A 14,755-nucleotide genomic window follows, 5' to 3' on the forward strand; every position below is an offset into this window, starting at 1 on the left:
TGCAACAACCAACCTTTGTCCGAAAATGTTATCTTGAGACCTTGGCTGCAACCTCGTCGTTTGCGTGATGTTGAAAAGGCTAGGGTCGAATTCCTGCACGAGAGCGGCCTGGATTTTAGACTGTGAAGAGTCTTTGGCGTTCCTGTCCATTCAAACCCCTACCAGTTTCGTCCTCCCAATCGACGCTTTTCTCACTTTTTTTTTTTTTTTTTTCAAATTCTCCTCCCGCAATGTTGACTAGCCGATCAGAAATTCAATTCCGGCCGGCCTCTGGGCTTTTTCCATCAGCCCCATGTATATAGACACAGGACGCTCGCACCAGCCTTGGTACGGGCTGGGCATTGCGCCAAGGGTGGCACACTGACGAGCCATGCTTTTGCAGGCCACGGGGACCTGGCCCTTATGCTCCGGATTCCATGGTTTCTGTTGGGTGGATTGCGACGCCCTCTCTCTGAACTGAGAATTTTCGACGCTTTCGACGCGGCTTTTGGCCTCACCAGACTGCTTCAGCTGTCAATTCGGATCCGGCACTTCGCCGATAAAAGCGCATAACAGGAGAGCTTCTTTCTCGCGTTTGCCCGACCCAAAATGTCCCTAGAGAGAAATGAGGGAACTTTTTTGCTGCGGAATCTTGCCCCTGTAGCGCTTCAAAAATGTGCATTTGCGTAAATACTGAGGACGACGACGCACTTTGCTTCGTTGGCTGCCAAAACTACCGTCCAAACAGGATCACAGTGGCCGATGCAGCGTGTGTAATGGGGAGCGTAAGTTTTTTTTTTTTTTGTCATCACTGGTTGACCCATATCACTGGGGCAGCACATAACACAAGCTTTGCCGCTTAGCAGTGCATCTTCGGCGTTCAGTCAGTGCCACGGTCGTCGCCGACGGGAGGAGTACGTGCCGCATGGGCACGCTCTGCGTATGCGCCGCCTAGCCACGAACAAAAACTTCAGTACAACGTAATTGAACATTTTACGCTAAACGAATTCGCAGTAACCACGTGTCATTATTGATTAATCTGCGGCCTATAGGCCAAGTCAACTATCATATCAACTACAGGCCATATATCAACTATTTAAACGACTTCAGCGATCACATTGACTCCAAGTAATAAACATTTCTATCCAGCCACTCCTCACAGGCGTCACATAAAAGACAATTAGGGACTACAATAAGGCTAACTACAACGCCATTAACGCCGAACTTGATAATTTCCTTCATCGAATATTCTTGATTTCTCTTTACAGCCGTTCTATTGAAGTAAATTGGGTACTTTTCAGAAATAAGGTGTTTGCGTTAGCCCAAAGACATGCCACTTTGATTACTGTGACGAACGACAAAACTAATCCTTGGTTTACGAAGGCCCAGCGACGTTTCAGAAAAAAAAAAAAACTATAAAGGCTATACAAATATAACAAAGGCTATACAAAACGGCGAAAATTGCAGGTTCTCGTTCTGCCTGGGAAAAGTACCAAGACTGTCTGATGAACTACAGTTCCACCATAAGTACTGCCAAGCATAAATATTTTTCTCATGACTTAACATCACTATACATAAATCTAACCAAATGAAGTTCCGGCAACTAAGTCCAGGTCGCGACGATAACTACGTTACCTTGCATGGTGAGAACCACATTACTCTTTCTGACATTAACTGGCCGTACGCTCTTTATTCATTCTTTTCGTCTTTGTTCACTAGAGAAGACGAACTCAGCCTACCCCAAGTTTTTCATCTTAATCACAGGTACATGAATCCCATTGAAATTACCGTAAAAGGCATTTCCAGCATGACAGAACACTGGTATTGGTGATATTAACTCCAAAATTTAAAAGAATACTGCTCTCGTCTCAAGCACGACCCTGTTGCACATCATTCGACAATCACTAATGACTGTACAGTTGCCTACTGACTGAAAGGCAGCAAATATAATACTTGTTGATAAAAATGGAAATAAAAAATCGCCCGGACACTACCGCCCCATTTATTTGTCGTACATTTGTTGCAAGATGCTGGAATATATAATTGCTTCTCAAATTTACTATTATCCAGAACGCAACAATTTGTTTTTCGCTAATGAACATTGATTGAATACTAATTACATTCAATACTGATTACCGACCGATTGCAATTCTTTCCTGCCTTAGTAAACTAATTGAGAAATTATTTGTTAAACGTCTTAACGACTACTTAACAAAGTTTAACTTGATAAAAAACAACCAATTTGGTTTCCGCCCTGGAAGTTCCACTAATTTAGCTGTGCTGTCTCTAACTGACTACATAAAAAAATGTATCGATTCGGGAAACTTGGTCGGATCTGTTTTTTTAGACTTTACTAAGGCGTTCGACACGGTTAACCATCGGGTCCTGTTTAATAAACTTGAGTCTTATGGTATAACCGGTCCTGCGCTAACATTCTTGCAAAGTTACTTACTTGACCGGCAATATACAGTACATGTAGCAAATACTTTTTCTGTAACAAAATGTATTAACCAGGGTGTACCACAGGGCTCAGTTTTAGGTCCTTTGCTTTTCGTTCTATATATTAATGATCTTCCGGATTCTCTTAGCTCCTCCAACTACGATCATTGCGTTTTATACGCAGATGACACAACCATATCTTCATCTGATAAATGTATTACTGCTCTTACTTCAAAGTTAAATATTGCGTTGAGTAACATTATGAAATGGTGTAGTAACAATTACTTGGTTCTGAAACCTCTAAAAACTAAATATATGTTGTTTAAAAGTGCTCAGAGGTCCTTAACCTTTATTCCTGAACTAAAGCTTGGAATTCATTCAATTCCCGCTTGCACCGATGTTACTTTTCTTGGCATTCATCTTGACTCTAACCTTACATTTCGCTGTCACTTCCAACATCTCAAGCTGAAGACTGCGTTTGGTATCCGCGCATTAATCAAAGCTCGTCCTTTTTTTCTCTCGTGAGGCTCTGCTAGCGTTGTATTTTGCTTTCATTCATAGGTCACATTAATTACGGTATTGTTTCATGGGGCAACACGTACACTTGTCACTTATCAATTCAACACATCCAAAATCAGTCAATATGCATTATCACTTCTAGTACTATGCAATCCAATACTTCAGCGTTACTTCGCTTGTACAGTATCTTGCCTGTTAATCATTTGTTCCAGTTTAACATAGTTGTCTTACTCCACAAGTTGCTTCATAATAACCTTACGTTTCCTTTCATTGCAGTTGACCTTTTGCAGAATAAAAATGCAACCAGATTTGCGGCTAATAACAATTTCTTGTTACCCATGGTTCATACCAATTACGGCAAAAAAAAAAAAAAAACATCTGCATTCACAGCTATTTCTCTTTGGAATGAATTACCATCAACTATTAAATCATGCTCTTCTCTTGAAATCTTCAAAAAGTTACTTAAGTGTCATTTCCTGCGATAACTATACTACGATCCTGGCGGTGTATCTTAAAACTTTTCTCTCACATCTCACTTAGGTTTCATCCATGTTGTTTTCATCCATGCTTGTTCTCGCGTTTCTTTCTTACCATGTTCTTTCGAATTGAATTGTCTAATAATGTATTTAATCTGTCGATGTTGTATGATAATAGCGTTCATTTTCTGTGTATAGATATCACCACGTTGTATCATTTACCAAGGGTCCCACTACAGTTCTTTCACTTTGGGACCCTTGTCTGTATATTATTGATGTTGTAACAACTTTTTTGGAACTAATAAAATCTGAATCTGACTTAGGAAAAGTTTTTCATGTGTAACAGCTTTTTGAACTGCTGACCTGCAATATAACATGAACAGGAGCCTACAGACTTATTGTCTATTCTTTGATTTCGATAAGACTTTTCATTTTGTTTCTCGCTGCCGCCTATCATTTTAAAACTATCACATTAAGACTTGACTCATTAACGTTGTCATGACCCCATAATTTTCTCAGTAATCGGCAGCAGTTCACAGTTGTGAACACTTTAATCACCGCTTTGTTGCGTTACTTCTGAGGTGCCGCAAGGAAGCGTACGCTCGTCCTCGTCTATATTAACGACTTGCCCAATAACATATCTTGTACTCGCGTTTTTGCTGATGATTGCATTATATACCATACAATTAACAATGCTAATGACCATCAAGTGCTTCAACAAGACCTTCAACGTATTAGTAGTTGGTGCAAACCCTGGTTAATGACCTTGAATGTAACGAAGTGCAAGCTCGCCACATTTAGTCCGTAAGCATGACAATTATAACTATATCTACCAAATTGGTAACAACACGGTGTCTAGAACCACATAATATACGTACGTAGGCGTTTACCTCAGCTCGAATCTTTCTTGGTACTCGCATAGAAACTCTAGCGGTGCTAATGCTTCCAGGTCATTAGGCTATTTACGCCGTAACCTACGTAAATATCCTTCCAGTATACGTAAACAAGCCTACTTTAGCTCGTACTCAACTTGAATTTGCTTGTACCAGCTGGTGTCCTCATAATCATTACTTAATAGATATGCTAGAGGCTATTCAATACAGAACCAGTCGATTTATTTAAACTACAGCTTCCAATCAAGCATAACACAAATTAAGCTGGGTCTTTCACTTCAGCCAATAACTGTCCGTCGTGACACTGCCCCATTACCACTATTTCACAAATTTGTTCACAGTAGTAGGCCCGTCATCTGTTCATTTTAAACCTTCCAATCGGTCATCACGCAGATTACCGAATGTAATCAGCTTAAACACATTTACGGAAATACTGATGCATTTAACTCATCGGCCCTATAACGAGCTATCAGATTATGGAATGAACTTACAGATAACGTCGTGTATGAGCATAATGCTTCTAAATTCTGTGATGGCCTAATCGATTCTTTATCAGCAGAAATATATCTTCGTAGTTTTTTTTTCTTCTTTAAGTAGTTCTAACGTAACTTTCATATGGTGCAGGATCATTTTTTAAGCTTTTGGCTGTCATAATTTATTATTTTTGTCCTGGCTCTTCCTCAGTGTTTTAGCAAGCTTACTCTCACATTGATGCTGTTGTGCATATTGTGCCAGGCGATTTTTTTTTTGTGCTTATTTGTGCTTTAAGGATGGGCTTTCTTGTGTTATGGTATCTTCATTGTATGCTCACTATAAAAATGCTAACTGTATTTTACTGTTTGTCAATTTTTCGCGTTTGCGTCAATTGATAACACGCTCACATTATTTACGTTGTGTACATTAGGTGTTTTCACTCGCTATTGCTATGTATACCTCTCATGCATCGCCCCACTTACACTGTTTGCCCCAGTTGGGCTCTAAGGTATTTTTAAATTGAAAAAAAAAAGTTCAGTGTGGCTAGGTGTTTTCACGTATCTCGTCCTACTGCTCGTCATATTTCACCGGAGTTCGATCGCGCGTCGCAATATTTTATTTCCCGTCTACAGTGGACGAAGCTTGCCAACGGCTGACACTGCAGCTGGACTGCACGAAGCGCCGGACATTATTTTGCAAGACAAATCAGAGTGCAATCAATTAGCTAATCAACAAACTCTGGTTAATAAATTTGTATTTGATGACTTTTTGGCAGATGTCAGAATTGCGTAATTGAAGCATATCAGAAGTGAAGTCATACATTAGCAGAAATATTTGCTTGGGACCAGTTTAGACAAATACGTCCCGAAATGTCTGGGCTAAAGGCACTGATGTTCCAGTTGCCACTTAGCACTTAACGATTTCACAGAACAAGAACAAAAAAAAAAGTTTTACACTCTACAAAAACAATATCACCTGGTTCATGACAATATATAATGTAGCCTAGTACACCACAGCCTCCCAAACAGCAGTCATTCCAGAACGTTATTTTGACCTTAAGTACGCAACTGAGCTGTCGGGAGGTTTAGAGGCTTCCGTTTATTTATTTTTTTTTTATTTGAGAGGTGATCTGAAGAAACAGTTCATTTCAAGGGTTTGGCTAAGCGGAGTACAAATGCATAACACTGCATGTAATAACCATGCCATGGGAAGGAAAGAATTGCTTGTGCTTCAGATTTTTTTTTCTTAACCACGGCGTGCTTACATCGTTTACGACCGCCGCAGTTTTAATTATGTACACAGACGTCATGAGCGCATATGTAATAGCAGGTAAAATTATACCTGACAATAGGGGCCCTAGCCATGCGCGCTCGCCGGGAGGCGCACCTTCGATGCATACCAGTTGCAATCCGGGTGATGCGGTCTGAGATCTTTATTGCAGAGTGGCCCGCCATATGACAGCGAAGATACACAGGCTTGTGTTCCAGCGATGAAGCATGTATTACAGAGCGCGCGCGCCCCGGGCCCGCTACGGGCGGCAAGGGAGCGCGCGCAGTGGTGCGTGTGTGTGTGTGTGTGTGTGTGTAATGTGGCACCGAGAGGCTGTATCGCACCGCTCCCACGAGAACCCCATTCTTTTTTGGAGCGGGTAGAAGAAGGTAAAAGCCGGTCCACTACGCCGGGGCGCCGGCCTGCGGCAGCGTCCCCGTTCTCTCGCGCACTGTCACCACCGGGCCTCGTCAGGCGGGCAGGTTCTTGCGCACAAAGAGGTACTCGCTGAACTGCTGTCCCTCGACACCGCCGCCGTTGGAGGCCATCACCCGAAAGCCGGCGTTCAGCAGCCTCGTGATGGTCTGCAGCGAGTTGAGCTTGCAGTAGCCGTTGAGCGGGAACCGGATCACGTGCTTGGTGTCCTGGTTCCAGGCGACCCCGCTGCGCACGTCCATCAGGGCCTGCGAGATCTCGGGGAAGACGTGCTCGACGAGCGACCGCTCGCCGCTGATGACGATGCGCTCGCCCATCTCGGGGCTGATGTTGAGCGCCAGGCACTGGAAGGCCGAGTCGTGGAAGCGCTCGGCGTCGGGCTCCGAGGGCGCCACCAGGCCGTCGCAGTGGTTGGTCTGGTCGGGTCGCTTGGGCTGCGCCGACGCCGGGCTCAGCTGCGACGGCGACGTGCTCGTCGTGCTGGCCACGCCCGGCGCCTGCTGCTGGGCGGCGCGCCGCTGCCGCTGGGCGCGCAGAGCCTCCAGCTGCCGCGTGAGCGCCGGGATGTCGTAGTAGCGCGCCTCCTCGTACAGCAGCTCCAGCTCGGCGAAGTTGTCCGGCACGGCCAGCGTGTTGGTGCGCAGGAAGTTGAGCACGTGCCGGAACATCTTGCCGTCCCGGTCGATGAAGTAGTGCTGCTTCAGGCTGTCCAGCACGATCGGGATGCTGCCGTTGAACATGCGCGCCAGCCGGGACTCCGGGTGCCTGCGCACACAAACAAGGAGGGTTCGTCCGTCACGCTGTAATTATACCGACACAGCTCATATACGCTCCTATCTCGAAGGCGTAAAAAGGGCTACGCCGAACTACATTAGGCAAGGACCGACACCTCGCAGGTTTAGTATCCCATTAAATACAATACATCTCGTGAAACGCCAGATTTTGTCAGCGAGCTTTGCGCATGGCACGATAAATCTGGGATATGCGCACATAACCCCGGTGCGAAAGACGCACTTGCCGAGGCAGGCGCTGCGCCATGTCCGGACGTGCGTTCACGGTTGCCTTGCGAGTACCGAGTACAGCATCACAGCGCTTCTTCCTGTGAGGTCATTTCTCGCTGCTCTCTCACGACTCCACGCAACGGGAAACCAACGTCTTGATACACTGCCATATCGCGCTGTGAATCGCTTTAGTTAGACGGCGCCGTCGGCGATGTCACTTGATTACTTGCCCTCTATATACTCGATGTTTACGCAAGGGAGCCACGAAAAAAAAAACAAAAAAAAAAAAAAAAACAACGAGAACAGTGACGGCTTTTGTACCTACACAGTGGCGGCCTGTGTCACTGCTCGGCTTTCTCGAGGAGAGAGTCCTAGGAACGCGGGCTCTGTTGTTCCCACGAGGTTCAGAGGGGGGGGGGGGGGGGGGGGCTCCCTTTCCTAGCAGCGAATTCCGCTAGACCGGGAGGGAAGGGCGCGTCGACGATCGCGTAATGAGCGGGTGCATGGGAAGCGCCGCCCGCCCTACAGAACGCCACTGGACCTGCCATGGGTCCAAATTAACAGGTTCCTATTAATGAGTCGTAGCGGCGATTTATTCTAGAGAACAAAAAAAAAAAGAAAAGACGTTCATGAGCTATACGGTGGTCTTCTCGCGAGAATTCGGTACGGCCCCGCTCAGCACGCACTGAGCGGGGCATGTTTGCCACTCCTCTCCTGAGGACTAACGTCAGAGCCAGACGGTGGCTATTAAAAAGGGCTTAAACTTTATCCTCCCCAGCAAAGAGGTATCGAAAAAGAAAACAGAGGGCGCAAGATAGTTTGCTACACTAGTTTCGCCCATGACGCGGTAATGTTTAAGCGAAAAGCTTTCAACGCACAAACGTGAGACTGGGAAGCGCTGACCTTGAGACAACGGCGACGGCTACCCACGTCGCTTTAAAGATGCGCGCATGGGAACGGGGCAAAGGCGACGGCCAGGACAGATTGAAGTAGCAGTCGCACAAGCGTTCGAGCATCGAAACGCGTGCGTCGAAAGAAAGGGTCGCATTGCACAAAACCTACACACACTATCCAGACTTGTCGTATTATACTGTTTTTAAAGATTATAAAGACGAATGATTTTCGCTATATAGACCAAGCTGCGCACACTCTCGCTGTTTCTTCATCTTTGTGTTCCACTTTCCCATCTGTGTTCACTTTCCCATTCCGGCGGTGTAGGGTAGCCAACCGGACGTTATTGTGGTTAACCTCCCTGCCTTCTGCTTTTCTCTTTCCTCCTCCTCGCTATTGCTTGGCCGAGAAGTGAGATGTGCCAGCCGAGAGAAAAGCGTGGTTAAAGTGCGCGGAGAGATCAGGACCAATGAGAAAATTGGGAGACCATGGCCCCTTAAAATTGCTGTACTCGTCCTACCTGCTTGCACTAATATCGACAAAAACAAGGCTTACGCGATGACAGGGATGCGATTTTGTTTTGTTACGCTGGACAGGCACATTTCAGCTCGTGCAGTTGAGCGTGGGAACTCTTGTGCACTTTTATCTCATTGTAGAGTCGGTTTACCCGCACATTACAGCCCAAATGTTGTCTTAAACAACTGTGCAGTGCCGACGGAGCACTTTGAAACGACCACGTAGAAAATGTCATTACATTTCTTGTGTCCTTTTGTTATCCCGTCTGCGGAAAAATTCTTTTAAAACTGGCATGTGTTTACAAGGTTTTTTTTTTTTTTCCCAGGAACAAGCCGTCTTGTTTAACATTCGAAGTTGAATATAGACGAACGTACCATATAAATAAATAAGAACGACATACAGGGTGTCCCACGAAGCTAGAAACCAAGGTAATGTTGTTTGGCGTCGCTTGGAGCAAGTCAGACTTTTCATGTTGCCTAATTAGATAATAAGTTATTAATTATTTAACTTCTCATATTATAATGAGATCAAAATTGCCAATCAGAAAATTGTAAGCCATCATCAAACATCCCCGATCCATCTTTCTGTTGCTGAATACGTGCTACATAAAAGTTTTTTCCCAAGCGTTTCAAAAGAAAGCCTGCAAAACACGAAAAAGTGCCGCCTGACCAGTCACGTGGCACCTTTCGAGTGTTTTTGCGGGCTCCTTATGGGCTTAGAAAAACATTTTCAGGCCTGGAAAAAAAAAAAAAAAAGACCAGTTCACCACGCGTGCACATATACACTTCCCACAGGCGTAGCCAGGGGGGGGGGGGGGGGGGGGTTAACACTTTCGCGCGTTTCGTCACGTCGCGCTCGGCGACGCCGCTCCAGTCCGCGCAGGCAGGCCTTCTCTTCCTGTTCTCCGAGCGGCCGAGCCGAGCGTGAGGTCTGTCGCGCGCCCAGTCGCGGAAAATCCTCTTCCGATGAGGCGGCCCCGGACATCACGAAACATGCTCCCTTCGCTAAAGGACGGCTCCATTCGCCCAAGCGAAGAGGAGGAGGAGGAGCAGCGCAACACAGTCGCGCCTTGGGCGCGTCTCGGGGCGCCGGCCGGGCACGTGGATCCCGCGGGCAGGACGGTGAGACCCTCCGAATGGCCGCCATTAATCTCGTCGGGCTGCCGGTGCCCGCGCGCAATTGGACGCCTATTAAGTAATTACCCTGGTGCAAAGCGTTCACAGATGCGGCCGGCCGCAGCGTTCGCTCGACCGCGGCGGATGGCGCGCTTCGCTCCTCCAACTGCCGCGTGCAGCCCGAAAAGGAGACCTTCCCCCGTGCTGCGGCGGAGTGCGAAGCATGATTTATCGGCATAAAATTTAGACGGGACGAAACGAGTTACACGAGGGACAAAGGCCGAACTGCAAAACTAAGATATTTACTGTATACAACGATGACGAAAAGCGGTCGCTTCCACGGGGAATAGACAACAACGTCATCGTCAAACACGATCACAGCACCCTCGCATGCCAACGATGCATCAATTTATTTATATGGAGCTCCTTTTTTTCCCACAAGACACACACACACACACACACACACACACACATTTTATATATATATATATATATATATATATATATATATATAATATATATATATATATATATATATATATATATATATATATATAATATATACACACTACGATGCAAATGTCGCCTACTTTCGACATAGCTTTGCGCCTGCGCCGTAATGGCCAGAAGAATACGTGTGTCAGCGAATGCTGACACCTCTTGTAGTGACAGAGACACCACGAACGAAGGCAATGCATTGAGTCGGGTGGAAGGGAAACACCGACGCTATGGCGTGGGAGGCGGCTCAGTATAGATGTAGTACGTAGGAAGTTAGAACTAGCCGACGAACTAACCGAGATGCAAAATTAGCGACTGTGCGGAGGCATGGAACTCGGAATTTGATTCGTTTCTTTTGTATGCAAGTCGATAGCACCTGCTAACTTCATGTTTACTATATTGAAGAAAGGGGTGGGGTGTGGGGGGGTGAGGACAAGGTCTTCTTTGGTAACTCTACATGGATTTGGCGTACGTGGGATCCGAGTGTCTATCTGGCCTCCTAAAAAAAACAGGCGTTTTTCGTGCCTCCAGAGTGAAGTATAGCGAGTCGCAAATGTAGGGCTCGACAAGACAAGCAGCGAGAATCAGTCGCAGAGTAAGTAAAATGACCGGTTCGGGCGCGATTAGCGTTAATATAGTAAAAAAATGTAACCAAATTGCCCCATTTATATATAGAGTTCACAATCTCCGCCATCGGCGCACCTGGCCTCTTGGTCAGCACACACACAACTTCTTACCGTATAACGCGCGATGGCGGGTTAGTTGGCACAAAATTGCGTACAAAAATATGCAGCGCTACAAGACGAAATATTTCAAATTCTGGGGCTTTACGTGCCAGAAATACAGCGATCTGATTATGAGGCACTCCGTATAATGTGGGACTCCGGATCAATTTTGAAGAATACCCGGGCTTCTTTAACGTGCACCCAGTTGCACGGCCCACTAGCGTTTTGAGAGTAGATTTGGAGAAAACGAATCTCTTGTGGTAAATGTCTGTCGACGTCTAACTATAAGTGCGCCCCTTTTAAACTTTAGTACAAGCGCGCCCTTGAGACACGCAACCGAGCTGTCGCGCCGAGAGGAGGCACGTCGACAGCAGCGGGGACGACAGCCGGCGCCCGCAGCGACGCGGCTCCCAAGTCGTGAGCGCGCGATGATCGGAGAGAGATTGACCGCACCCCCTTCTCGGCTTCGCAGAGCAGAGCCTTGTCGTCGATCATTTGAACCGCTCAATTGCCGCGCTACGGCTGCCACGACCCTGCCCGAGGCGTCTGGCCCGAATCTCAGGATGTCAAGGCTGGCGTAAGGTATACGGGAAGCCGCATGAACGATCATTTCAGTTTACAAGGCTTCAGTCGCCTCTCGTTAAACACGTCCCGGGCAGGCTATCTGCGAAGCGGATAACGCTGTTGAAATGACGCCGAATGGAGACGAAACGACGCTAAATATGCAATGTATGTCCCCTCCTCCCCCGATGAATACAGCTTTAAAGGGCTACCGAAGAGAGACACTATAGGCCAGTTAGGAGATTGCTCCTAAACTCGATCTGATTTTCTGTGGCGTAATAAGGTTAATTGTTAACGGAGAAACATGAAGACCACAGCTCCTCTTCCTGAATGCATTTCTGCATTCCCGGACGTATTTATATAACGCGTATTCGCGCTTTATTTCGTCCCATCGAGCTCCACCCTGCCGCACGGAATCGGAGTGACACGGGGAAGGGCGACGACTGGCTCGACCGTCGGGACACGGTTGTCACGCCGAGAAGCAAATTGCCCCCGCGACGACCGGTCGCGCAGCGTCGGCGCTCTTCGTCGGCGGTGGCGGGTGTGCGTGAACGAGAAGCGGCCCGCGACAAGGTACGCGCGCGAGCGATCATGACCGCTTTCGGAGCGCCGCGGCTGATTGCAGCCTTTCAAAGATGGGCGGTCGCCGCTCACGCGACTGGTGCTTGGGCGCCCGGCCGCGCGTCCGCTTGATCCGCACGTCTGAACCGTGGCGGCGCACTTGAAGCGGCAACCACGTGGGAGCCCATCTCCGAAGCATTTTCCGCACGGTGTCGTGTACTGTCGCGTGGCGTCAGCGCGTCCATTTCACGCAGCGCGATAACGAGGCTGTTATCGCGTCTGAAGTGGGGGTGTCCGTATAAATCGGTAATCACGTGGAAAAAAACGACTTCGACCGAAGTAGTTAAACGTCGCGGCAATCGCGTATGGCGTAGAATCGACCTTTCTGCGTTGGACGATGCCACGCCACAAAATTGGACGAAAATACGTTCTACGCGATTTGTGCTAAATAAATCCTGCCAGAAATCCGCACCAGGGAGAATGTTTTACGAAAGAGGAAGTTTGAAGGAAGCCAGATTCCGCTCCTGAATTCAGTTTGTGCATGTTCGACAGATTGCTATAGATTACCTTCAAGTATTTACAGATGCATCTGTACACAGCGACGGTCAAGGCGCCCCTGCAGCCTTTTTCTGCCCTTCGACTCAAGTACGGCGTATATTTCATATACCCCATCCAGCCTCGTCAACAACTGCGGAGCTAGCAGTTGCACTGAAATGTTGCACTGAAATACGTGCAAAAGGAGGTAATCACATCGAAGACTGTCATATTTACGGACTCCCGCGCTGCACTTAGCAGATTACAACGCAGTCAGGTTGATTACCCAATTGTGCGCAGCATTACTGACTCTGCCAACAAAATTTTATCACGTCGGGTATCTCGTTGCTCAATGGATACCTTCGCACGTAGGGATCGCCGGAAATGAAGAGGCTGATCGACTGGCTTCAACTTGCACTCGTAACAACTGTGCTTGCCCTGACATTTTGTGCAAGCTTGATGACGCTCCCCCCGTCTGCTGATTCGTCGCCACCTACTCAAGCAGCATCCAGACCAGCGCGTCGAAAATGGAACGTTCCCGCCCCGTGTTCGCGGTCGAGGCTTGCCTCGTCGCGCTAGAGCGCAACTACTCAAGCTAAGGGTTGGCTGTGTGAACGTGCGCGAACGTTTATACAGACAAGGACGTGTGACCAGTCCATCGTGTACGTCTTGCGGTGGCTGTGAGACACTTCAGAACCTCATATTAGAGTGTCCCGCTTTCAGTGCGCAACGCATATCGCTAGTGAGGGACTATCATCTCCTTGGCCTGCGGTGTACGACACTAGACGAATGTTTGTACCTCAGTGGTTGTGCGTCTCGACGTGATCAAGCTCATCGCGCTCTCTTTACTTTTATAGAAGCAACGAACTTAGGGGCACGTTTGTAACCCAGCAACTATTTCTTTTATTTTACATTCTTTAGTAGCTTGACCTGCAGGGACGGGCCCTACTGTATGTTGTACTTTATTCTTTGAGATTTGTCATATCTTTATACTTCTATGTTTCTCTCGTCCTTTCCGAAGAGTATAGGCAGGCGTTGTGCCCCTTCTGGTGGCAGTTGCCAGCCTTGCTCCTCGCTTTCTCTTTCCTGTGTATATGTTTACAAATCAAATAATAATAATAATAATAATAATAATAATAATAATAATAATAATAATAATAATAATAATAATAATAATAATAATAATAATAATAATAATACTTTCAGGTGGACATTGACTTTCCCTTGTGTTGCACTACAAGAACCGTCGCGTAATGATTTTCCACCTGCGTTTTCAAAGCAACTAGCTTTATTTGGTTCTTTTGGTCGTTTTTGTGGTTGGTCCTTGGTCGGTGGTGGTCGATGGTCGTACTAAGCAAAGTTCGTTCGTTCGTTCGTTAGGGCTATTCCCTTACATTGACAAACATCATCGATGGTTTCTGCATTTTCTTTCTTCACGTGCTCCACTATACGTCCCCCGTACTTAAGTCGATAACGGGTGCCCCATATAAGCGTACAGCAAGTCGCCAAGAGAGAAAGCTGCGCACGCCACAAGAGCTGTCGTTGGAGCCTTGCGTGATGGTGGACTACTTTATACTGTGTTCGAGCTGCTAAGCTCCCCTGCTGCTCAGAGAGCAGTTTAAGACGAGTACTGTAGGTGAGATAGCAACACTGGTACATGGTACGTAGTCAGTTCCGGTCGCGCGCGGTACGACTACGTGACGGTGTGACCAGAGCTGCCGTGTTCTGGATCTCCTGTTGCATCCCGGCTGTGCTAAAGATGTGCGGAATATACGACTAGAGCACTCATGCACTGGGAGTGTCGCTTTGGTACACAAACATTTCTGGTAAATAAATAAAGCTGATTTTCGTTTTGTATCAGGAATGAAC

The 14,755-nt window shown here is 47.0% G+C and overlaps 1 protein-coding gene across 4 annotated transcripts in view; it reads right to left on the reverse strand.

The window, feature by feature from the left end:
* Positions 1 to 6,197: 6,197 nt before the first annotated feature.
* Positions 6,198 to 14,755, reverse strand: part of LOC119430934 (BTB/POZ domain-containing protein Tiwaz) — a 97,734-nt gene continuing 89,176 nt past the window's right edge. For all 4 annotated transcript variants that reach the window (XM_049670063.1, XM_037698408.2, XM_037698412.2 and 1 more), the window contains exon 4: positions 6,198 to 7,249. In XM_049670063.1, the coding sequence (XP_049526020.1) occupies positions 6,520 to 7,249 (730 nt within the window). In that variant the 3' untranslated portion in view covers positions 6,198 to 6,519. The remainder of the gene's footprint in view (positions 7,250 to 14,755) is intronic.

Source organism: Dermacentor silvarum, chromosome 1 (assembly GCF_013339745.2).
Source record: "Dermacentor silvarum isolate Dsil-2018 chromosome 1, BIME_Dsil_1.4, whole genome shotgun sequence".
Classification (NCBI taxonomy): Eukaryota; Metazoa; Arthropoda; class Arachnida; order Ixodida; family Ixodidae; genus Dermacentor; species Dermacentor silvarum.